Source organism: Ambystoma mexicanum, chromosome 9 (genome assembly GCF_040938575.1).
Source record: "Ambystoma mexicanum isolate Mex_15411 chromosome 9, UKY_AmexF1_1, whole genome shotgun sequence".
Lineage (NCBI taxonomy): Eukaryota > Metazoa > Chordata > Amphibia > Caudata > Ambystomatidae > Ambystoma > Ambystoma mexicanum.
Window position 1 is genome coordinate 255,965,049 of NC_090931.1, and position 27,204 is coordinate 255,992,252.

The 27,204-nt window shown below is 48.6% G+C and overlaps 1 protein-coding gene across 1 annotated transcript in view; it reads right to left on the minus strand.

Annotated features, from left to right (window-relative positions):
* DNMT3L (DNA methyltransferase 3 like) overlaps nucleotides 1-27,204 on the minus strand; it is a 441,537-nt gene that overhangs the window by 278,536 nt on the left and 135,797 nt on the right. Inside the window, exon 4 of the mRNA XM_069613919.1 lies at nucleotides 1,766-1,937. Within this exon, the coding sequence (XP_069470020.1) occupies nucleotides 1,766-1,937 (172 nt within the window). The remainder of the gene's footprint in view (nucleotides 1-1,765; nucleotides 1,938-27,204) is intronic.

The following is a 27,204-nucleotide window of genomic DNA, read 5'->3' on the forward strand; positions in this document are numbered from 1 at the left end:
AGTTCGTCCACCTAACAGATCCAAACAAAGCCCAGGGCAGAGCCCCACAAGGACTCATTCTCTCCCGTCATCTTCAGCCTCGACATAGTTCTCTTGGCAAAATTCAACATCAATATCCAACAGTATGCTGATGACACATAGCTAATCCAGCAGGACAATTGCCTCAATGATATTCACCAATTGAAACACTGGGGGTCATTCCGAGTTGGGCGGTAAAGGGTTACCGGCACCGGTAAGGATGCCGGTGCTGGTAACCCCTTACCGCCCTATTCCGAGGTACCCTAGCGGGGCCCGCAAAGAACGTCTGGTCAGACCAGACATCCTTAGCGGGCCCCGCTAGGGGACCAGGGCGCTAATTACGGGCCCGCTATTTGCGGGCCCGTAATTATGACCTTCCCCATTCCCATTGAGCCCTATGGGGGCTCAAATGGGAATGGGGAATGGTTTTCGTAATGGGGATTTACCGGGTCCTCCAAGGTTGCAATGACCCCATTCCGCCTACCCAGACCCGGGTTTGGAGGCAGCCATGGTGCTAATAGCTAATAGCACCATGGCTACCTCCAAACTCGGAATGACCCCCACTGTCTCTGCACCATTCAAGCCTGGATGTCAAATGCCTACCTGCACCTCAATCCTACCAAAACAGAGTTCATCCACTTTGGGGGTGCCAACAAATGCACCCAAGTTCAAAGCTGGTTGACAATGAGGGATCTTGATGGCTTCTCCCTCCAACATCCCCCTCGTGCAAAGTCCATTTGCTCCACCATCGATTGCAACCTCTCCTTAAAGCACACATCACAAAGAAGACACAAACAGCATGGTACCAGCTTTCACTCCTGCACCAAATCAAAATCTTCATCCTTGCCTCAGACGTCCAGATCTGTTGTCCATGGATTTGTGCTCTCTCTCACCTGGATCCTGGCAACGCAGTTCTATCAGGGTTTCCACCAACACCTTTGGCCCTCCTGAAACTTCCCAGTGTGCCACAGCATGCTTCATCACAGGACTGAAAAATGTCAATGACATTGCCCCCGCTCTCAAAGAACTACACTGGTTATCCCTCCAAGCTCGCATTACCTTCAAGACAGGCTGCACCACCGACAAAGCTCTTTTGTCCAAGACGCCAACATACTTAGGTAAAAAGATCGCCATTTCAGTGGGTCAACCCAACACTAGCAGACAAGCTTTCGCCAGAATGGAATCCAAGAAGTGCAAGAGGGAAAAGATCAGAAAGTATGCATTTTCTTGTTATGATTCCATGCTCTGGAACAACCTTCCTGCTAACATCAGGCTTGCTCCATTCCTCCTCAGATTCCAGAAAGTTCTGAAGACCATACTCTTCAAGGAATACTTCACTGACAAATGAGTACCTTAACCCGACAAGGTGACTCCCCCTCTCCCACTATCTTCTGCTCCCTTTATTGTACACCATTCCGTTGCTTTCTGGCTAGGTTTGTGAGATAATCTCCTTTATCAGTACCCCAAGGCTTGCCAGCAGGTGTCAGTATAGAAGCATAATTGGGTCTCTCTGTGAGGGGCTATCGTCATTTAATAACACCCCAGTCTCTGCTAGCACCAGTCACTGTAAGAGCAGTACTTGAATTTCTGTCATAGGAGATGTGCTCATTTAGCAGCACTTCCAAAGATGCCAGCAGGGGTAAGTGTCAGATCAATGACTCTACCTACCAAGGGGTACCTGCAATCAGGAAAGGTACATTCAGGGACCACGTTTAAAATGTGGAGCACCACAACGAATGACACTTACATATTCCTGGTCATAGAGTGCCTTTAGTTTGGTTCTCCACTTCCTCCGTCTCTTCAATAGGCCATACGAGTCCCGAGGAAGGCAAAGGAAACAGATCCATCTCTCAAGGGACCTCGCCTGCTTTGATGTCCCAGGGCCCACCAGGATATCCAGACACTCCAGACAGTAGCACCTAGAAGAAGAATAAAGAAGGGTGTGGGAACGATGGGTAGAAACAGAATGCTTATAAGGGATGGACAGTCTGAACCCATGCTAATCACTAGCTGGAAATACAGATTACCTATTAACAGTGTATAAAGTCACTAGTCTCATTGTGCACATTGGTATATTCAGTCTTTGGCTCTTTGAACCCTGCAGGTACATCAAGGAAAGAAGCGAGCATACCTTCCACATGTCCACCAAAGTACATTTATGGTAGTCACCAATACATTTCCTCAGATACCCATAATTGCATTTTGTAGAAAATTATTGTTGTTTGTATTCTGTATATCCTGCTTTGCCACATAGTGGTGCCACCAAAAACTGCTTATATGTCTGCCAACGGCAAAAAATGTTACTCACTAACAAAGAAAGATTTGCTTTGCCACAAAAGAACAGAAAATGCTGGTTTATCAACAGGAGTCCGAGGCAATCAGCAGTTTCCATTTTACTGTAGCTAATAGAATTGAAAACATAGCAAACCCAGAACATGGCCATGCAACCAGCCCCCAACAAGGTCCATCATAAAGAAAGCCCAGCAGATAGAGCTGCACATGCATCTATTCAGTGCCACCACCCACATCTAATAACATGCACTGGTGCACATTGGACAAATCACACAACCATTGTATTGTTCAAGGATATAAAGGGATGGAGGAATAGCTACCTGGAAGACTTGGGCAGGGTACAAGACACCTGTGAGGAACAGTACAGGGGATCTCGGGAAACATGGATTTCTTCCACATGATGGTGCCGTATAAAATTACAAATATGTGCACAGTGACTGAAACCACTGTCTTCCACATCTAAAATGGTGACCATTTCAAGTTTCAGAGTCTTTTTCAGAGTAAAATAGCAAGCAAATAACATATATCCTTTAGGCTTATCCTCAAAGTTATGAATTTCCAAAGACTAAGGTATAAACTGAATTTGGAGGTTTAAGTGAGTGGTAATGCTCTTAATTTTTTTTAATTTTTTTTTTTATTGTAACATTAGTTTATTACAAAAGAAAGAAAAACTTTTTGCTACATTTGTACCTCAAGTCCTCAAAGTCTTCACTAACTAAAATCACTAATTACATTACAAATTGTTTAACTGTAGTGCGTCCATAAAGTTTATTATTGCGCAGGTTAACTGAGTATTGAAACCTGCGATCAGGTAGCACCACCAGGAATCCATGTTTCCTGACAAGGGAGCAAAGCGGTCTAAATGCAGACTACGCTGCGCTGTAATTGCTTCACAGTCCAATATTAGGTGTCTCACCGATTCATGGACAAGTTTGCAGAATCTACATTCTGCCGTCTGCACCAGTGGATCATACCTCAGGAGCTGTATCGCCCTAGTTTTATATAGATTAAGTCTCATCCGCAGGAACATATTACGATGGTATTGTGATGGAAATTTCTCCAAGTATTTTGGAATTGCATCAAGTTTATTTAGCGCACTTCCAAGGTCCAGAGAAGTTGTCATTTTATTTCGGCGTTCTTCATTTCTTAGCCAATTATGGTGACAAATTTTTTTCTTCGCAATTTGGGGGCGAAGTATTACAGTCTCAACAGAAACTCCAGCATCTACTAATACAAGAAGTAGTTTTTTCTCCCACTCCTTTAATAAAAAGGCAGATGAATGTTCAGAAATAGAGTGTAGTATTTCATATGGTTTTACTCCCGTCTCCGTCCGCATTTTCCTAAACATGGAGATTGATTTCCACAAAACAGTTCCATATAGGGCCTCAATACATAGCTCATATCGTATTGCCACAATTGATGAGCTATTTGGTAATCTCAACACTTTACGCCAAAAACTACCTTCGAGCTTGTCCCACAGGTCTTCAGGTAGATTCCAGCATGTTTCACTCCCAAAAGTTATCGCGGGAACTACCTTTTGAAGGTAGAATGATAGAACCGGTTTTAGAGTGAATTTTCCGTAAGCTGCATGCAATTTTGCCCCTTGCAATGCAAACATTTTCATCCGGGCCACCAAGTCTTGAGACCACTCCCATTCTCGAATTGAGTTGTTAAACAAAACACCTAAGTATCATACTGTCAGTTATCGTGAGAAGTTCATTGTTTATCTTCCATTCAAAGTTACCTGGCTTCTTTGGTTTACTCTGACCCACCTCGATGATTTTTGACTTTTTGATATTAATTTGTAGGTCATTTTGCATGCAATATTGCTGGAATTCATTTAGCAGGCGCTGCAGTCCAATAGGAGTAGAGTCCATAAACACAATATCGTCGGCGTAAACAGCCCAACTTAATTCATGACCATTCACCAAAGGAGGAAAGACTCTTAATTCACTTAATATTAGAGGTAGATCAGAGATGAAGAGCTTAAATAACTGGGCTGCTAAAGGGCAACCCTGTTTGACTCCTCGTTTTGTCACTATCTCATCAGATAAATCGCCTTGCTCGTTTAGCCGAACTCTAATGGATGTGTTGGAATGCAGCGCAATCAGAGGGGCCAGCAGCTTGCTTGGACATTTCCAATCACGAAGTTTTTTCCACAGCAAGTTGCGATTTATACTGTCGAAAGCCTGACTCAGATCTATAAAGGCGATATATAGTTTTGTCTTACGCATCAGTGCATCTAGTTTTAGGCAGTTCAAAAGCACCAAGTTAATCTCGACCCCCACACCTTTTGTAAATCCGGTTTGACGTCGATCAACAGCTGCAACTTCTTCAGCCCATTGAGCAAGACGTTTCTGGAGAAAGGACCCAAATACTTTCCCAATAATATCCAAAAGGGCAATCGGGCGGTAGTTGTTTGGATCATCCCGATTCCCCTTTTTGAATATCGGAACAACCACCGCCTTGGACCAAGAGTCAGGCAATGCTCTTTCCAGAGCAATTCTTTCGAATAGGATACTCATCAGGTTCGCCCATATAGAGCTGTGGTTTTTTAGCATTATGTTTGAAATACCATCGGGGCCGACTGCTCTAGAAGAGTTTAGCTTCTAAATTGCCTGTTTAATATCTTCCTCTGAGTCTGCCACATTCCATCTTACATCATTGAGGACTGGTTGGGGGACCTTAATGCAGTTGCAATCATCAAATATGGTAGTGAAATGCGCCACCCAGCTTGCTCCACTTACTCCATTTGACATTGCATAAGTATGTTTAATCCCACCGGTGTTAATTATCTCCCAAATATGTCTACTATCTTTTTGCAGAATAAGTTTCAACATCTGTTCGGCTTGGGCTTGAACTCGACACAAATTAAAAGATTTCATCCAGTTTCGGTAACGCTGTTTTCTTTTTTGAATTAATATATTATTGCAAGAGTTAGGATCCTTTCTTAAGAGCCTGATGTCGTTCCGAAGGTTTTGCTTCTCTCGTTTTATTATTGGGTTAAAAGTGTGTTTTACTTCGACATCATGCCCTTTTCGTTTATTGGACCTCATTTTGTATTGATGTAATAGCAATGTATAATTTATCTTTGCCGTTGTGTCGGTCACGTTAGCAAAACGGGATTTTAACTTGGCCAGCTTTGGTGCATTCAGACGCAGCCTATTGGCTCCATTGTTTATGGTAATCCTCTCCGGGTATTTTATCAAGGTTGTTTTTTGAACTTTCAGCCATTTCAGCATTAATGCGTCATGGTCACTTTTTTCTGTCTCGATGACTTTGAGAGTAATTATTTGTTCCAAAAAGTTCCTAGATGTCCATATATAATCGAGCGTCTTCATGGAGTCTCCTCTCTTCCAGGTAAAACCTGGGGGGATGTCGCCACGAGTGCAGCCATTCAACATAGAGCAGTCTCTAAGGGCAAGTTCCTTTGCCCATCTTTCACCCCGATCCTGCAAATGTTCGTTGCTCCTCGATGTAGTTGTTATGCTTTTTGTCAGAGGTTTATTTACCCAAGAATAGTTGAAATCCCCACATATTATGATTGCAGGATCAGTATATGAGAGTAAGCATTCGTCAATTGCGGACATAACCTCAGAAATGAATCTTGATTGTGATATCATTGCTGGGTTCCAATAAATGTTCACTATCAGAGTCACCTGGTCCCTAGAGTTTAAGGACCTGGAGTTTTGAATTGTCGTGACTTGTGCGAACATGTTTGGATTCTTAGTTGACAAAATCTTCCAGTCCTCACTGTTATTTATCATGGTTATCAAACCAGAGAAGGGACGGCCAAACAAGTTCTTTCCTGCCGGGTTGAGAAGGACAGTATATCCATCGCACACTGGGCATTCACGTAGCCATGTTTCTTGTAAACATATAATTGAAGTTTTGTCTGCTAATTGCCATTTACCTTCAAAAAGATGGGAAAAGCCTCGTGTGTTCCATGACATTAATTGATTGTTAATGTCCAATCTATCCACGCTGAGCTACTGTCCAGTTTGTTTTGCGTGTCTTTGGCACGATGATCGCTTAATCCTCATGTGGTCCCACAGTTCTTTTCTTCTTTTTTCGTTTTCTGTTTGTTCCATAGAAGAATAGGGAAAGCTTTCTACGTCCTGAGCATCAATACATATAATTTCGAAGCCGAAGAACAAAAAGTCGGCAGCAGCATCCTTTACGGCTTCCTTTAACGTGCTGGAATTAAGATGCAAGTTTACCCAGTCCAATTGATCTTCAGACATATACTCAACTACCGCTATGTCGTCTGATTTGGTAGCTCGGAGAGTTGGGATGCATTGTAAAAGTTTTAATATGTTCCGACGATTCAAGTTTACTTCTTTTTGTTCTAGCAGTACATTTTTAATTTGTATTTTCCAGATGCCTCTCACAAATGGAGCATTCGACTCTGTGTTTTCCAAAACAGAATTTCTGCCAAGCTTTTCGATTTGTGCTCTTGTTAATTTCGGATTTAATTTGGCGCACATGTCATTTGACTGTGCACGGATAGCTGTCAATTTACTGCTCTGCTCTTCTGTTTCCGTACTTGTTGGCAAAGGCAGAGGCACTTTTTTGTTGTTTTTGCTTGCTTGCCCACTTGCTTGTGTTGGAATGACCTTTCGAAGGCTCTGTCTAGGCTGAGTCTCTTTGGCCTTTCCTGTGTCACCCGATAATTCTTCCACCATAGGGGCAGCCACTTCTCTTTCTTCGTCGTCGTCAATTGAGTAGGTTGAAAATTCACATAAGTCAATAGATGACTCAGATGTTTCGTCGTCCTTACAACCTGAGCAGTCTCTTGTTCTTTTCAAGCACCGTTTAGGCTCTCTCGTTAATTCAGTTTCTTTTATGGAATTATCAGACTCCTTTGGTTGTTTCGTCTGACGTTGAAACATAGATAGGCGTGGCGGTGTTGATAGAATCCGTATACATTTTTTGCTGCCTGTTTTACGCGCGCGTTTGGCCACTTGCCTCTGGGTAGAGTGCGTCTGTAAATTTTTTTCCCCTCTCTTTTTGTCCAGGGGTTGGTTTTTGCTCACTTTCTCTGCTGTTGTGGTTTTATTAAAGATCCCAAATGAGAGTATTTCAGATAAATTTCCTGGGACAGCTCTTTCCACATCTGGCCCCGGGAACCGTTCCCCCTGTGCTTGCTCCGGCTCCACCGATGCTATATTCACGACACCATTATTGGTTTTGTCGGGTGCTTCTTGCTGGGACAAGGGGTTAAGCCGGACACACGACGTTTGCTTTTTGCTTGCTTTGTTTGACTTCAACCCCCTTACACTTACGTCAGGGACGTTATTCTCAATATTCATTTGCGCATTGACAGGACACACAGTGCCCGTTTTACAGCTAGACAGTTCTGAGAGCTTGAAACAAGGATTTGGGATTACGCCGGGCTTACCATTTGATGATTCAGTCGATGATGGTAATCTAGGCAAGTCATCAGCTCCCGCGCTTCCTGTCCGGCTATTCGTTGGATTATTATGACGCATCCATTTTGTGCATTCGATTACTGCATCAATTAAGCCCGCATTATCACCATTTGCCTGGCGAGCAAGTTCGCATAATCTGCTTTGCCATTTTAAAGATGTTTCAGCTTCATAGTCCATTCTGTGCGTTATTACTTGCGAAAAGGTTTCTAAAGTTGAAATCTTAGCATTTACAGAAGCCAAAAGCGTCAATTGGTCAGACACAGCATCATGCAGGGATTCATATAATTTCATAAAAGGTAGTAAGGCAATTGATGTTGCGGCCAACACATTATTGTGGATTTGTATTCCGGCCGCTGTGGATAGCGAGCTTTTAGAGGGGGGTTCAGGGCTTTCTTGTTCAGAGACATCTTGGTTCTCTCCAAGGGGGGCTCTCTTTTCCTTTCTCCGACCAGTCAACTTGGAGTTACTCATGACAGCTCTGGCCTCTACATCCTTTGAGCCTGCCGATTCCAAGTTTGTATCTGATTTTTGAAGTATCAAGTTGTCTACAGCTGACATGGAACCCTCAGACCTAAATGATGTGTTCCAAGATGAATTCCCTACTAATTTATTGTCTGCGGGTTCTTTTCTAGATGAATGTGCCATTTGATTTTGCCGAAAGCTGTCGTTTAAACGCTCATAGGTTGCTAAGAAGTCGGCTTTTAGCCTTGTAGCCAACCTTGCTTCGCGTCCTGAGAGTTCAGTCGATGGTACTTCTGTAGGTTTCTTACCTCTAGAAGAGTCTTGTAATTTTTGCATCTGAAGTGCATGTGCTTTATTTGTGCCCACGGCCTCAAGGCAGACCCTTTGACTAAGGTCTTTCTCTGCCGCTGTGGCAATTTCAGATGACATTACATTCAGCATTTCAGTCGGCGTAGAATCAAAGCTCGCCCCCTCCCCCGAATTTATTTCATTCACTGGGTTCAATCCAACTGCCTTCATAGTACTGGAAGGTATTGAAGGCATAGGTATGTTTTTTGTGACAAGTGGAAACATTGGAGAAAAAGGTACGGACTGCATTCCTGCTCTTCTATGATCTGCCAGGGGGGGAGGCAAAGAGACTTTGGTCTGAGATAGAACATTTGGAATGTTAATACCCAGCAAATCGAGGTCAGTTAGTTCAAAGGGGGAGATTTGTGGGGTTTCATAAGCGTCGATGTAGACCGAAGGTGAAACGGCTTTTTCCGGTTCAACAATGCGGCTCTCAAGTTTGTCTAGATGCATATTTTGAGGAAGTATTAAGACATCATTTCTTTCATTTCCCATGTAAGCGGTCTCCGGCTGCGGGAAGCCCATTGCCGTCTGTGACAAATAGGCTAAGGAAGGCACTATGCCTTTCACCGGTCGACTGATTTCCAATCTGTCCACATTTAAAATTGACCCAGTTAAATCATTCGACGCGGACATGTCCACCAGGCTTACCTCCTTATTTAGCCTCTGCGGTTGCTTCCTTCGATGTAACAGTGATTTTTGCCGAGTCTGCGGTCCCTCCTTCAATATTGTAGTCACCATTTTGTATTGTATTGAGGCTGCAGCTCAGCCCGCTACCAGAGTATGATAGCGTGCAGTCGGACGTGCAGCGGACTGCAGAAGACTGAACTCGTCTCCGAACTCCGCGCCGCGCTCCGCGCTGACACACAGCTTTTGTAGGCAGGTCCTCCGCCTTAAAGCAACAGAGTCCGTCGCAGCAGCTCCTCACAGGGTCTCACAGGGGCTCAGACACCGAGTTCTGCAGAAGACTGAACTCGTCTCCTAACTCCGTGCCGCGCTCCGCGCTGACACACAGCTTTTGTAGGCAGGTCCTCCGCCTTAAAGCAACAGAGTCTGTCGCAGCAGCTCCTCACAGGGGCTCAGACACCGAGTTCTGCAACTCACAGGGTCTCACAGGGGCTCAGACACCGAGTTCTGCAGAAGACTGAACTCGTCTCCGAACTCCGAACTGCTCTTAATATGTGTTTTCAGCTACTTCAGTAAGGAAGCCAGAACCTTTTTATTTTCATGATTCTGTGATCATTTCATTGTTGACACATCAACTAACAATCCAATGATGCTTATAGTTGTCAATAAAACAACTGTGTTATAATAAAAAAGGGTGCACTATACATAACCCGAAAATAATTACGCACGCCAATTATTTGTGTTACTATGTTAATCATCACACATTTTTTTATAACTTTGCTGTGTTTCTGAATATATGGGCCTCATTTACAGCTTGGCAGTATTACCTTTGGTAATTCCGTCAAATGGAAATACAGTTTGTGCCATGCAGTCTGCACATGGTAAGGGGAAGGGACGCATGATTCAGAATCATGCAGACCTTTCCGTTATTCCTCATTTTGAGTCACCTAGCACTCCACAGGGATCAATAATTACCATATGTGGTAATTACCGCATTGGCTAATAGTTTTGTGTGGAGGAAGCTTGGATCCGGCAGTGGGTCACTGAGGACTAGGGACCTTGACCCCATCTGAAGTGATTCTAGCCAGGTGTAATGCAGCTGAGAGGTAGGCTGGGGCATCTCTGCAGGACTGTGGCGGTATTTAGCAGTCATGTTGCTGGTTTGTCTCATCCTGAGCTAACGCTTGCTTTTAAACCTCTTTAATAGTTCACTGAAGTAAAACAAAAAAGAAACTAAATTAAAGAACTTGCCAGAACGGGTTCAGGTGTGAACTAAGCTTGTTCCCCGCCCTTCACAAGGCTGAGGTGTTTTCCCAATTCATGAAATGCGGGACAGTGTAAAGCCATAAAGAATGCATGTGTCGCTACGCCACCTTACGGGACACCTACAGAACTGAGGTAAAGGGAGTTTGGGGGGTTGATTTGCGGCTGCGCACATAGTAAAAGTGTGGTTTCCCGTTTTTGGGTGTGTTGTTGTGGTCATATGTTGTGACCCAGCATTCCGGTTTCTCTTAGCGCTGACAGCCCACACCAGGGGCCCATCTCTACATACTCCAACAGTCCTTCACGCCATATCGCTCACACTCCATTATCCCGCCCAGAGGCGTTGCTAGGGGTGGACGTAGGGGGCTATAGGCCCAGGTCTTTTGGTTGTAGCCCTGGATAGAAACTCAGGGGCTACAATTAAAAAGGTTAGCTAGCCCCGAGTCCTGACAATCCCGACATTAGCGTAGCCTCAGATCTTTTCCAGACCTAGCAACTCCCCTGATCCCGCCCCTCCTTTAACATACAGTCCCCACTGTTCCCCTAAATGAAGAGGGAGGACCAGTTGGTTGAGTGGAAGTTGAAATTGCAGCAGCAAGCTTTATTGCACATACATGGAGCCTGCCCGCCGAGGCAAGCATGCAGAAAGGCCGGCTTGCCTGCTGGCATGTTTTATCCCTCTCATCCATTAGCTTCTGGCATCCCTGAGTCCCCCTTTGATCAGTGGCATCCATAAGGGGCCAAGGCAGCTGTCTCTCTCTCTCGAGAGAGGCATCGAGAGCTACCCCCCCCGCCCCTAACTCACTGCGACCACTTAAAACGGCATCATCGGGTGTGGGATCCCTCACTGAGGCTGATGACATTTACATGTCCGTCCTGCACAGCACAAATCTGCTGTGTCATTGTGGCGCATGATTGTAAAAGGAAAAGGACACGAGTCCTGGCAAACAAGTTATATGGCATGAGGCCTCTTTGGTATCCCCTAGAAGTCATATCGTTTAACATTTACCAAAATAAAAATTACTCCCGTTCTCTGTGATCGCCCTCAGCTATCTCCACTACTCTGTCTCTTGTCCACTGCTGAGCTCTCTATCCTTTCTCTATCAACTACGGGCTGCTCTGGAGGAAACAGTGCTATGATGTAACAAGGTGATAACACCCCCGGAATAACTGGTGTGATGAGAACATTGCTGCTGGTAATCCGGTGATGTGTGGCGCAGATTTCAGTAACCCCAGAACAAATCGCTTAAGTGAAATGATTGCTGTGCTTAAAACTGCTTACTAACGTGGTGGGGTGGTTCTGTTCCTAAACCCACCCACTCCCTCAACGCTCAAGGCCACCTTTCCTGACATTTACCCTTTCCATAACAAGACATACTTTACTGAGATGTTGTCCCCGCTCATACCTCTTTGCCAACCAGCTAAACACAATTACACCAGTCTGTTGGTGTTGCAGGTTGTTTGTAAGCGTTGCTACTGTGAATCATGCATGTGATGGGGATGATAAAGCTCAGTTGGTAAGTGTCCACTGAAGAGCCTAAAACCTTTGTCAGAAAGGGGCGTGGGGGTGGTTGATGTGTAGGGACCAGTGTCAGAAGGCAGGGTGGCAATAATACATCTGTATGTCCGGTACGGAGGTAAACTGCAGCTTGTCAGCGCGCGACGTAATGCGTGTGCTTTTTACCCCCCAGAACGAAACCCGCAAACTATATTGATTGCAGTGTCACACTACTGCCAACTAGCCACATGGGAGGTGGCAGCTGACGGGTGCCCCCGAGCCTCGAGGCTCTTTTCATATGAAAGTGTTACTCCAACTAAAATCACTCCGGAGTCCGCCAGGGCTCTTGCACAGCACCTAAACTCTACAATCTTTTCACCAAACCTCTTTTTCGACAAACTAGACGCCCTCGAAATAGCATACACAAACTATGCCGACGACACCCAGATCCTCATATCACTCTCAGGCGCCTATGACCAAAGCGCCAAAACTCTCCAGAAGATATACGCCACCATTAAAGCCTGGATGGCAGCAAATGGGATTTGCCTCAATGGAGATAAAACCAAGATCCTCCTAATTGGCCCTAATGAAACTCTCAGTAAACTTGGTAATCAATACAGCGATTTCACTATTGATAATACCTGTATCTCTGTCTCTCCCTCAGTAAAGACTCTAGGGGTTTATTTACACTACACACTCACTTTGTCCCACCAGGTAAGCGTGATCGCCTCCGCTTCCGTATTCACAACCAAACTAATAAACACAGTCAATCCTTACTTGTCCAAACAGAACTGCCTCTCAATAGCTAGAGCCACCAAACTAGACTATTGTAATGTCCTTCTGGCTGGCACCTCGGCCAAAACCTTGAACAGACTTTAAGTCATACAAGACAATGCTCTCAGAGCAGCATTAAACATCCCCAAAAGAGATCACATCTCACATGCCAGGTGCGCAGCCCATTGGCTCCCCGTCGAAGAACGGGTTACTTTCAAGATGCCTACTTTGACTCACAAGTACCTGGCGCTCACAGCCCCTCCTTACCTGTCAGAGAAAATTGTCTGAGCTACCTGCACCCGTCCAAAGAGAGCTTGCCACGCCAACCAGATGTTTATCCCTTCAATAAAGAGGGCCAAAGCGGGCGGCATCAGCTTCCCCCACATCACCCCCAAACTATGGAACGCCTTACCTAACCCACTCAGGGCTGAGTCCTCGCACTTATCATTTCGGATAATGCTAAAAACCCTGCTATTCAACTAAACGCACTGCTTTTACACTAACCTGTGCCCAGCACCTCTCCCTACAGATTCTCCCCACCTTGCCTCGGTGTAACAGAGGCACATCTGAGTGTATCTTTGGCTCTAACACTGTTTTACCTTACTGTTAGCAGGTTCACTATGATCACTGTTTACTATCAGGATGTCTCTATGTCTTCTCCCCTGTTTTTTGCCCATTGTTCTTGTCCTTTTCATGTAACTAAGTATGCATTCATGTAACAGCGCCACAATGCCCTCGGGCTGTTTGTACGCTTTATAAATTAAAAAAATTAATAAAATAATAAATAACTATCGCTGTGTACTCCTCAAACCCCTTTTTACCGCACTCGCCACCTCGTGGTCATTCTGGAGGCCTTACAGACTTACTTGCCTTAGGTTTCAACGCATATATTGTTATAGCATTCAATTGTGGGACACAATGGCTAATCCCCCACACTAATGTGAGATGGGGGTTTAGATTCTATTAAAGACAAGGAGGCGATTATTATGCATTACAATCTTTACTCTGAAACCACAGCAGCAAAGAAAAAACAAACTTTTACAAACAAAAAAGTTGTAAAGAACAGAACTAAATAGAGTTCAATGTCAATGTAAGGGAGCTCCCCAATCCATCATGGCGGACAGGTCATGCCCTGTAGGAGACCAATGAGCAGGGACCCTTCCTTATATAAGTCCATTACTCTAATCCCAATTCCTCTTTCTGTAGCTGTCTTGAACCAGATGTCCACTGCACAGATCAGATGATAAACGATGAAGGCAAATCCAGCGAAGCTCTCGTATCACGCACTCCATAACTTGTAACTGCGAGCCACACTCCTGATCAGAACCTCAACTCGTAGCTGTAAGAACAACTGGCAAGAAGGGTGGGTGGATGGGGAGAACAACAAACCAAAGAATGTTCTCTCTTGAAACACCTGTTTACATGCGTGTCATAACTGTCATATCATATCATATCAAGGGTGGGTGGATGGGATAATAATCGCCTCCTTGTCTTTAATAGAATCTAAACCCCCATCTCACGTTAGTGTGGGGGATTAGCCATTCTATGACAAGACAGGAGGCTCATATTATGCAAGTTTGAAACCCTTGCATCCCATTAGTATAACATGATCAATACAATAGAGACAATATAATAAAATAATATAATAAAATAATAGGAGAAGAAAACGTTTTCAATGCTTTCATTAGATCAATCAGTTGACCGCAGAGAATTGCCCAAGACTAGGCTGGCCGAATAACTGTCTTATAAGGCATAGCCAAATCCACTGCAAGAAAAATACAACTGGAAGATGTGCCAATTCCACCGTCCCTTACAGGCCACCAAAACCAACTGGTTAAAAAGAGGGGGAAAACACTGAACAAAGTTTTCCTATACTAATAGGTTAGGACAAACCCCATCGGAACAATAAACTCCTCCGTTGTCCAATCAAACATTTAAAACACTTAAATTCATACCATCTTTGGGAACTTAGACAGCAAACCAAAGAAGATAAGCACTTAGCTCTCCTGGAGATAAAGAAAAAATACCCCTTAGGGGTGTAAGCTTTGTAGGTTCCATCCCATGCGTTAAAGGAAGATATCGTATTAGAAACCGGGCATGTTACATAACTACACTGGGGAACGAGTGAGAAAGACAAATCTTCATAAAAGGTAAAACGGGAGTAAAAAGGTTGTTTTATTAATCTGTAATAGGACGACCCATCCTGAGCGGAGCTGAAAAGCAATAGACTTAACACACAATTGTCTTCAGGCATATGGGTATACTAAAGAAGGTATGTCTTCTGGAGGCAGAAGCAGAATGGAAGAGAGGGGCCCGCCTGAAAAGCTAAACATGCCAAACCGCCAAAACGGAGACCTTCAGACCTCCTGAGCTCTTGAAGAAGGCTCTGCTACCATGACAAAAGGGAGATATTTACAAAAACCTGACCCTTAAGAGACCAAAACTGGCAATGAGAAAAAATGTATCTTACATCCAATCGCTACCATTATAGTGATATCTGAACCCCCTTGTAGGTGTGCCCGGAGCTTGAACCTTGTTCCCTCCTCCATGGTTGAAAAATCCCCTAGAGGATCATAAACTAACCGAAGGAGGACCCTTAAATTCCAAAGTCTTAGCAAAAACTCTCAACTGCAAAGAACTGATCACTAAACAGTTAAAATTAAGTTGCTCACCAGAAGAGGACCCACCTCTATCTTAGGCGATTTGAAGAACCTTGAAGCTCCCAGCACCCTGAGCTGGCACCTTATTGCAAAAAAACAATCTCCTGGGAAAACCCAAAAGGTCTACCTGCCATGCAGGTGACTAGGAGAATCAAGTCATTAACTAAATATATATATCCCCGCCCTCTGGGAAACGCACAGACAGACACCTTTTGATAGTTAATGTAGAGACAGACGCTGGAACGCATTGTAAGAAGAGGGTTGTAATAACTTGGATGGGAGATTAGTAGCGCTCCCAGACCCCTCTAACCCACCAAGGGATATTGAGCCTTCCCAAAGGAGGAGAACCCTCCCCCACTTATCTAAGGAAAACCTTGCAACCCAGAAGAAGGCTGCCCTGAGGACCACGCTAAAGCTCTGCTTTACACCTTTAAAATAAATAAATACACTCTTGCACTTCTAACCAACCCCCTGACCGTGGAAGGGGCTCCGATTAACTCATTGAAATACCAGGAATTAGCGCAAAGGAAAGTAAACTGATGGGAGGGAAATGCTCAGTGCGAGTCTGCACTGGTCACGAGTCAGAACTCCTGTAAAAGGAAAAAACAAAAACCATTGGGTGTTACTCCAAGAGGTGTAATATCATAATGCAATCTCCCCCAAGGATGGTGGGAAGGGGAATGAGGGGGGAAAGGACTCTGGGAATTATCATGTCTCGTAAATGAAAGGTTGTGAAAGAATACTTGGACCACTGTCCCCTCAAACCCTGAGGTCTGAGTCTCTGTATGCATGTGAGGCTGAACTGGCCACTAAGGGAATCAGGGGAAGGAAAAATATTGAGCACATTGCCCATAGTAAAAATAGCACTTATATAGTGCTACAAACCCTCAGGTATACTAGTGTTGCTCATCACTACTACCAACAGTGTTTGGTGTGAGGTGTTTACTTGTCGATTGCAGCCGGATGAAAGACTGAATTAAACCTTTCCAAGTTAGGAACCTGCATCAGTAGGCTCAGCACGGCTGTGAAAGGCTGCACTCTATTCGCTGCACTTTAGAAAAAATTATATAAATATATAACGAAAGAGGCTAAACAACTCTCTTGAGGGTACAGAAACCTACTTGTACTCCTCGAGCCGAGGAGAATTTGTAAAACGCTGCTAGTCGGTTAGCTGAACAATAGGCCAAGCTTTGGGAGGAAACCCATGGGGCAGGTGCCAGAAAGTTATTATTTGGCAACTCGTCCATCTGATACCAGCAAGTATTTCCAAACACTCCATCCAAGCAGAACATGGATGCCCAACCTGCCTTGCATCAAAACTGAACAGTTACCCTCGAGCTGACCTTGTCTCCACCAAGAGTTCAATAGTAAAATGAATGTCAAAATGGGACAAATAGAAAGGGAAACACCTCCCCACTAAAGAGAGCCTCAAGCCCTGCAGACCTCAATAGGGGCATAAAGTATCATTTTCTTCCTTATGACGAGAGAGCATTTCTGCAGCTTAATCAGCACGGGTATTGGGTGGAGCAATTGTTATTGGGGAAAGCAAAAACCTAAGGAAAGGACTGAGTTGTCCTAAAACTAACTAAGGTAAAGGGTGCCAGAATTTTCAACTAAAAGACGAAGGTTAACACCAGAGAGATGGCTAGAGGAGAGGTACAACCCCCACATGAGTCTGTTTATAACTACCTCCTCACACTCTTTTCTTAATAAATAAATAAAAAATATAAAATATATAAAGTATGTAAAATATCCAAGGAAGAGGGGTTACGCCCTCACAGGGGTCCTTATAAAAGCGGATACCTACTGAGCTATCCAGGCTACTGACCATTCTGAGAAACGCAAATGTGTTCCAGTCAACACTTAAACATATTGTTTAGCAAAAGAGTACACTGAGCAAGTGCACACTCAACTGCTCACCCTAGCAGGGTGTGGCAACCAGCAGTACAGGAGGGAGCACCTCGCAGGAGCATCCAGGCAAAGCCTGAAACCAAGCAGGTTATGGCATGCTTACAGAAAAAAAAATAATTAAAGACATCTGCCATATGCAGCACCTAAACAAAGCTGCCGACCTTAAGGGAGGAATACACTGAGCAAGTGTACCTCCATCTGCTCGCCCGAGCAGGGCGTGATAACCAGCAGTACACGAGGGGGTAAACTCGCAGTAGAACTCAGGCAGAACCTGAAACCGAGCAGGTTATGGCACACAAACAGTTAAGGTAATCACCAACGCCCTATACAGCACACAAACAAAGTTGCCAACTTTAAGCGAGTAATACACTGAGCAAGTGTACCTCAAACTGCTCACCCGAGCAGGGTGTGGAACCAGCAGTACACGAGGGGTTTACCAAGCAGGTTTATGGCACCTACACTGAAGGTAATCCTTTATGCCATATGCCGCGCTTAAACAAAACTGCAGACTAGAAGCGCATGAGGCACTGGAGCGCAGGTTTCAAACATATACATTACAAAACATTCATATTCAAAAGTAATTAAAATCATATATAATCTTGCTAAAGTGAAAAAATGCGGACTGGGCTGTCTCAAGTTGTCGCGCATAACTAGGGGGACCAGGCAACCCGGATTTCATTTTAGAAACCCCCTCCGAGATTTGCATGGTTGGGCGGTATGGTAAATAAAAATGTAATTATTATTTTTCCCCAGCACGTTCAGAATTTTTAAGTTGGAGGATAGGTTCTTGGAGGATAGGTTCGAACCTCGAACCTTCCAGGTACCAGTGACAACCCCTACTGACTGTGCTACAGACTGGCTTCAAAATAATAGAAAAGAAGGAAACATAGCGGACAGAGCACGCCCGCGGCACCTGGCAGTCCCAGGTGTAATTCAAAGGAAAAAAGAGACGTAAATTTAACCAATATACATTTTTAAATATCCATGATGTTCTGGACAGTGTATTAGAACTCAGGTACCCAGCCTCCCAACACCAAGCACTTAGCCGTTGAGCCACTGGAGGGTGTGCTAGCCAAATAAACACTGCAGCCCACAAAAGTGCTTTGTAATCGGGTCGCCAGCCCTGCAGGCCCCGAATGAGCTAATTAGACACACATCATGGAGGCTAACAAACAAAAGAGAGGCTCGCGTGCACTCACTGGCCTTAAAGCCTATCAGCTTCAGTCAGACATGCGCGACGGCTGTAAACCTGAAATAAACAGAAGAATTTAGAAGAGGAATGCTCGCGTGCGCCTGCACGAAGCATTAGCAGCTTCTGACAGCCCATAATCTTGGTATAAAGAGAAAACAATACACGCTTAAGCAAACGCCCAGAGGCAAACCAGCGCGAGCGTTGGAAAGTCAAATAAACAGTACTTTATAATCTAAAGGACCAATATATATTAAATGTACACCAAGAAATGCTACAAGTACACAATTATCCTTCCATAATGTAACCAATTAAGGTTTATTTCTACTGACAACATGCAAGACACAAACTGAAAGGCGTGAACTTAGCTGTGTTGTCAGCAGCAAAGAAAGAGGAATTGGGATTAGAGTAATGGACTTATATAATGAAGGGTCCCTGCTCATTGGTCTCCTACAGGGCATGACCTGTCCTCCATGATGGATTAGGGAGCTCCCTTACATTGACATTGAACTCTATTTAGTTCTGTTCTTTACAACTTATTTGTTTGTAAAAGTTTTTTTTTCTTTGCTGCTGTGGTTTCAGAGTAAAGATTGTAATGCATAATATGAACCTCCTGTCTTGTCATAGAATCTATTTTCGAGTGCTCACCCATTTATAGGAACCAAGGAAAGAATTTGCTAAATAGTCCTCCAAGGGAGTAGCAGTACGGCACACAGTGCCTAAAAAATAATCATCAACAGCGATGAGTTTCTGGCAGTGCCCGAAATCTGACCATCCGATTAATGCACGCCTTCACTGTAGGCCTCTTGTACGGGAGGGGGAGTTCAAATGCATAAAACAATTAATTACACCTCAAGAAGCATGGTGTACGGCCAAAGGCTCCCCGACAGCATAAATATATCTTAACCACATTCCCATTACAAAGATATATGTTAAATTGACACTCCTGAAATATGCCTGGTGACTCTCAGGAGGATAGCTCAGGGGCAACATGCTTGCCTTGGAAGCAAGGCGTCACAGAGCACCCACCACAGGTTCGTTCCCCGGGTCTGCGCCTCTGGGTATTAAGCGCAATGTAAATAACCTATCCTATCATATAAAGGGGAATAAAGATTACTCTGCCATGAATGTAGACGTTTCCCCACTTCTGAACGATCCATTGTTTTAACACAAGCCATTAAACGCCATGCTCACTCGCAGATTTACAAAATATGTCTTTTGAATGGTGCCCAATGTTGCAACATATGCATATTCTAATGTAGCAGATCTTTGCAGCACCCATTGGAATACTATTAACGTGAGCACCTACTTACACTCGGCACCAACACACTAAGAAGTCAACTGATATAAAAACTCCCACCCGTGTTCCTGCTACCATGGTTACTGGTCCCCTTGCACCCTTAGCTGGTTGTCCCTGCTTCCCTTCCAAAAGCGGGCACCCCGCTCCCTCTTCCCCCCGGGCCATATAGCCAAATGTCGCTATGGTTCGACAACATTTTCAACAAAATGTAGACCTCTAGTGGACCCCACAAGCCCCCGTCCTTGATACCCAGAACACAGTTCCAATCTGAAAGGCACCGCTCTACCATTGCATGCCTGCGCGAGAACCCATGCCCATGCGGTCTGTGGCGGCAGTATTAAGTCAGCTGTGTAACGCCACTCACACTACTTTATAGTCATATCTCAGCTTGCTCTTATCAGATTGCCTAGTTTTAGCATTGAGATTTTTAGTTTTATTGTGCTTTTTAAATCTATTGTGTTTTTTAAAATCATTTTATTGGGTAGCTTGCCTCAGTCTGTACGTTGCCTAGCATAATTGCTCCTCAGAAAGAATAGTGTTCTTAGTGAACGTTATAGTGCAGCTAGGTCTTTTTATCTTGGAAAACGCTGCTTTCATTGTGCACATTCAACAGCAGACGCTTCGCATTAGACTACACTACCAAGACTGCATGGTAGTTCTCACGCCGTTGAAATTTTCAAATCAGGCGCGATCACCCAAACGGTCTGTGGTGGTCCTTGAAGGGCCGGAAGGCAGGAAGTGCCTGTATTCTTTTATGTCGCTTCTGTTATGGGCATCGCAGAGGTTTTGGCCGCCATTGCGGCCGCTAGAACCATTTTCCATCACAGTGAACAAGTGTCGGACTGCCATAGTACGATAAGCTGAAATGTCGATAGGAATATAGATAATCATTCGGATCCTGTTATTCTTACACCGTTGTGTGGCTTCCGACAAGAAGCCCTAGGAGATTTGCTTCATGTGGGTGCCAAACCACAGGCTTTGACCACACCCCTTTCACCTATTTCTACAAAAGACGAGTTACGAGCTACTCTGGATGCTAGTGTTACCTTGGAATGTGCTCCTAATTCACTAATAAGCCAATGTGGATATGCCGTGGGCCAAAGGGTATCACCTCTCTCAGGTGAGTTGTCTATTGCTCAGAAGGAATGCAGTTAATGTTAATGTTAAAGGAAATTTGTAGCGCGCACTATCACCACCAGAGTGGTTAGTGGGAAGTAGCTGGAAAAGTGCAAGAGAGCATTGATGTGCTGTTGGCGGCCTCAGCCCGGTGGTTGCGTTGGCTGGGCCTGGGGTGTTTTGCGTCCGGTAGTCGTTGTGTACTGTTGTGCGAGTCTATGTGGGTTTTTTGTTTTGTTGTTGCAATGTAGTGAAGATTTTGCGGTTTGTTGTGCTGTAGGTTTGTGGTTGTGTTTGGTTTGGAGTTTGAGAGGTGTATGCAGAGGGGGAAATTGTTAGTGCAATTGGTTAGTTGGCATCTTTATCCTGAATTGAGGCGCTGGGCTTCTGTAATTTCCCCAGGTGGGATTCGGGAGCACCCCTGTGCCTCTGTTTAGATCTTGGTCTGTCCGGCCTTCGAGGTCCCTTTCACATCTGGCCCCCTCCTCCCCCAGGCTTCCCTTCCCACCCATACGGCTAGCGCACCTGCCCATGTCCACAGCTCATACATTGTGGTGATTGCTAATATCCCGAAAATTCCACTATACTGTGGTACCCGGTGGCAACTTATGGACGTCTTACTTCTGAGGTGCGGGCCAGGATTTCTTTCCCTAGAAGCAAGATTATTCCAGTCCTAGACCTAAAGATAATGATGCTAAACACTAGCAGGGTAATTCATAGAATTTCGCAGAAAAGTGTCGCAAGCGGCTGGCGCAGAGTGTCCGCGTGCGATTGTCTGCGACAGGCGCGTGCGCCAAAACCGATTTCCGCGCACAGCGTATTCATGGATTTTAGGCTCCCAAACCAGCCGTGGCGCAGAGTATCGCAGCGACCCTGCAGCAGCGCCAGTAACGCCCCCAAGAACGCCCTCGCGCAAGGAAAAGCCATCAAAATCGCTAAATGATCGCAAAGGGCTGTGCTAACCCTGGACCAGTTTACAGGGCTGCCAAACAAGGAACGCAAAGCGGCTAACGTTCATATCAGGGGTACGCGGGAAGTTTTACATGCGATTAGCCAGGGTACGTGTATGACAGGGGTACGCGTGAAGTTTTACACGCGATTGGCCAGGGTACGTGTATTACAGGGGTACGCAGGAATTTTCACACGCGATTTGGCTGTGTACGTGTATGACAGGGGTACGCGTGAAGTTTTACACGCGATTAGCCAGGGTACGTGTATTACAGGGGTATGCGGGAATTATCACACGCGATTTGGCTGGGTACGTGTATGACAGGGGTACACGTGAAGTTTTACACGCGATTAGCCATGGTACTGTATTACAGGGGTACGCGGGAAATGTCACACGCAATTTGGCTGGGTACGTGTATTACAGGGGTGCGCGGGAATAATCACACGCGATTTGGCTGGGTAGTGTATTACAGGGGTGCGCGGGAATTATCACACGCGATTTGGCTGGGTACGTGTATTACAGGGGTGTGCGGGAATAATCACACGCGATTAGGCTGGGTGGGTCCTCACAGGTGTTCCCTGTACACCCTCCACGGCCCCTGCAGGCAGCCCACAAAACAGGGGACTACCCTGCACACCTGCTCATGTCTACCACCACCCCCACCCCCCCAGCAGTGTGGGGCACCCTCCACCAGGCCCCCACCCATATCTCCCACCACCCCCACCCCCCAGCCACCATGGGCAGCCCCCACCAGGCCCCCACTCATGTCCCCTATCACCCCCACCCCTCAGCAGTGCAGGGGCACCCTCCACCAGGCCCCCACTCATGTCCCCCTGCACCCCCACCCCCCAACATCCAGGGGCACCCTCCACCAGGCCCCCACTCATGTCTCCCATCACCCCCACCCCCAGAAGTGCAGGGGCACCCTCCACCAGGCCCCCACTCATGTCCCCCTGCACCCGCACCCCCCAGCATTGCAGGGCACCCTCCACCAGGCCCCCACTCATGTCCAACTCATGTCTCCCACCACCCCCAACCCCCAGCATCCAGGGGCACCCTCCACCAGGCCCCCACTCATGTCTCCCACCACCCCCACCCCCCAGCAGTGCAGGGCACCCTCCACCAGGCCTCCACTCATGTCCAACTCATGTCTCCCACCACCCCCACCCCCCAGCATCCAGGGGCACCCTCCACCAGGCCTCCACTCATGGCCCCTATCACCCCCACCCCCCAGCAGTGCAGGGGCAGCACCACCAGGCCCCCACTCATGTCTCCCACCACCCCCACCCCCCAGCAGTGCAGGGGCACCCTCCAACAGGCCCCCACTCATGTCCCCCTGCACCCCCACCCCCCAGCATCCAGGGGCACCCTCCACCAGGCCCCCACTCATGTCTCCCACCACCCACACCCCCCAGCAGTGCAGGGCACCCTCCACCAGGCCCCCACCCATGTCTCCCACCACCCCCACCCCCCAGCCACCATGGGCAGCCCCCACCAGGCCCTCACTCATGTCCCCTATCACCCCCACCCCCCAGCAGTGCAGGGGCAGCCTCCACCAGGCCCCCACTCATGTCTCCCACCACCCCCACCCCCAGCCACCATGGGCAGCCTCCACCAGGCCCCCACTCATGTCCCCTATCACCCCCACCCCCAGCCACCATGGGCAGCCCCCACCAGGCCCCCACTCATGTCTCCCACCCACCCCTCAGCCACCATGGGCAGCCTCCACCAGGCCCCCACTCATGTCTCCCACCACCCCCACCCCCCAGCAGTGCAGGGGCACCCTCCACCAGGCCCCACTCATGTCCCCCTGCAACCCCACCCCCCAGCATCCAGGGGCACCCTCCACCATGCCCCCACTCATGTCTCCCACCACCCCCACCCCCCAGCATCCAGGGGCACCCTCCACCAGGCCTCCACTCATGCCCCCTATCACCCCCACCCCCCAGCAGTGCAGGGGCAGCCTCCACCAGGCCCCCACTCATGTCTCCCACCACCCCCACCCCCCAGCCACCATGGGCAGCCTCCACCAGGCCCCCACTCATGTCCCCTATCACCCCCACCCCCCAGCCACCATGGGCAGCCCCCGCCAGGCCCCCACTCATGTCTCCCACCCACCCCCACCCCCCAGCCACCATGGGCAGCCTCCACCAGGCCCCCACTCATGTCTCCCACCACCCCCACCCCCCAGCAGTGCAGGGGCACCCTCCACCAGGCCCCCACTCATGTCCCCCTGCACCCCCACCCCCCAGCATCCAGGGGCACCCTCCACCACGCCCCCACTCATGTCTCCCACCACCCCCACCCACCAGCAGTGCAGGGTACCCTCCACCAGGCCCCCACTCATGTCCAACTCATGTCTCCCACCACCGCCACCCCCCAGCATCCAGGGGCACCCTCCACCAGGCCTCCACTCATGGCCCCTATCACCCCCACCCCCCAGCAGTGCAGGGGCAGCACCACCAGGCCCCCACTCATGTCTCTCACCACCCCCACCCCCCAACAGTGCAGGGGCAGCCTCCACCAGGCCCCCACTCATGTCCCTCTGCACCCCCACCCCCCAGCATTGCAGGGCACCCTCCACCAGGCCCCCACTCATGTCCAACTCATGTCTCCCACCACCCCACCCCCCAGCATCCAGGGGCACCCTCCACCAGGCCCCCACTCATGTCTCCCACCACCCCCACCCCCCAGCAGTGCAGGGCACCCTCCACCAGGCCCCCACCAATGTCTCCCACCACCCCCACCACCCAGCCACCATGGGCAGCCCCCAGCAGGCCCCCACTCATGTCCAACTCATGTCTCCCACCACCCCACCCCCCAGCAGTGCAGGGGCACCCTCCACCAGGCCCCCACTCATGTCCCCCACCACCCCCACCCCCCCAGCAGTGCAGGGCACCCTCCACCAGGCCCCCACCCATGTCTCCCACCACCCCCACCCCCAGCCACCATGGGCAGCCCCCACCAGGCCCCCACTCATGTCCCCTATCACCCCCACCCCCCAGCAGTGCAGGGGCACCCTCCACCAGGCCCCCACTCATGTCTCCCATCACCCCCACCCCCCAGCAGTGCAGGGGCACCCTCCACCAGGCCCCCACTCATGTCCCCCTGCACCCCCACACCCCAGCATTGCAGGGCACCCTCCACCAGGCCCCCTCTCATGTCCAACTCATGTCTCCCACCACCCCCACCCCCCAGCATCCAGGGGCACCCTCCACCAGGCCCCCACTCATGTCTCCCACCACCCCCACCCCCCAGCCACCATGGGCAGCCCCCACCAGGTCCCCACTCATGTCCCCTATCACCCCCACCCCCCAGCAGTGCAGGGGCACCCTCCACCAGGCCCCCACTCATGTCTCCCATCACCCCCACCCCCCAGCAGTGCAGGGGCACCCTCCACCAGGCCCCCACTCATGTCCCCCTGCACCCCCACCCCCCAGCATTGCAGGGCACCCTCCACCAGGCCCCCACTCATGTCCAACTCATGTCTCCCACCACCCCCACCCCCCAGCATCCAGGGGCACCCTCCACCAGGCCCCCACTCATGTCACCCACCACCCCCACCCCCCAGCAGTGCAGGGCACCCTCCACCAGGCCCCCACCCATGTCTCCCACCACCCCCACCCCCCAGCCACCATGGGCAGCCCCCACCAGGCCCCCACTCATGTCCAACTCATGTCTCCCACCACCCCCACCCCCAGCAGTGCAGGGGCACCCTCCACCAGGCCCCCACTCATGTCCCCCTGCACCCCCACCCCCCAGCATCCAGGGGCACCCTCCACCAGGCCCCCACTCATGGCCCCTATCACCCCCACCCCCCAGCAGTGCAGGGGCACCCTCCACCAGGCCCCCACTCATGTCTCCTACCACCCCCACCCCCCAGCAGTGCAGGGCACCCTCCGCCAGGCCCCCACTTATGTCTCCCACCACCCCACCCCACCCCCAGCAGTGCAGGGCACCCTCCACCAGGCCCCCACCCATGTCTCCCACCACCCCCACCCCCCAGCAGTGCAGGGGCACCCTCCACCAGGCCCCCATTCATGTCTCCCATCACCCCACCCCCCAGCAGTGCAGGGGCACCCTCCACCAGGCCCCCACTCATGTCCCCCTGCACCCCCACCCCCCAGCATTGCAGGGCACCCTCCACCAGGCCCCCACTCATGTCCAACTCATGTCTCCCACCACCCCCACCCCCCAGCATCCAGGGGCACCCTCCACCACGCCCCCACTCATGTCTCCCACCACCCCCACGCCCCCAGCAGTGCAGGGCACCCTCCACCAGGCCCCCACCCATGTCTCCCACCACCCTCACCCCCCAGCCACCATGGGCAGCCCCCACCAGGCCCCCACTCATGTCCAACTCATGTCTCCCACCACCCCACCCCCCAGCAGTGCAGGGGCACCCTCCACCAGGCCCCCACTAATGGCCCCTATCACCCCCACCCCCCAGCAGTGCAGGGGCACCCTCCACCAGGCCCCCACTCATGTCCCCCTGCCCACAGGCCTTGACAATCCTCAAGCATGGACCTCATGGCCAGCCACCACAGCCCAAAGACACAACCAAGTATTACATGCGCCCATGATACTACTCCAATGGAAACAATGTAAATCAACACGTGTCTCACACACACACAATGGTTGCAAGTGAACCTGAAAACCCATATCGTGACATGCGTGAAAACAATGAGATGAAACCGCACATTGAAGAATGAAAAAATCCAAATAATGTATTAATAACAACAGTAATGGCAATCAAAATTAAACAAAATACACAAGTAAAAAAAAAAAAAAATTAAGCTGGCTGTCCCTTTTCAAATTAAAATCAATAAATGATAATCCAAAAAGATTTCTTCCAAAGTTCAAGTCCATAAAAAGGAAATGAAGGGAAGAAAGAAATAGAAAACCATTGCTCCATGGGAAAAAATATTCATAGTAAAAAAAATGCCCAAATCCAAAGTCCAACTATGTACAAAGTATTCAGGGTCCATCATCCCAACAGAAGAAATTAAACCTACCAAAAAACCTATCTAAAATGGAACTATATACAAAAGGTGGAGCAGTGTCCGTCGACTCCAAATAAAAATAAACTATAAAGGAAACCTATCACTAAATAACTATATACAATGGCGGCAGGCCAGTCCAGCGGCTCACTTAGTGGTGTTCCGGGCCAGGGCATCATCGAACTCCTCGTCTATGTCCCGGAGGCGGTCCTGTTCCATGGCCCCGAGGGTCCGCAGGGACGCCGACATGTTCACCTCCAACTCCCTGCGGATTGCCTCGAGGCACTCGGCCCGCCTCAGGGCCCTCCGCATGGAGTTCTCCGCCCTGACCATCGTGAGCCGCGCCTCTTCCGCCCGCCGCCGCT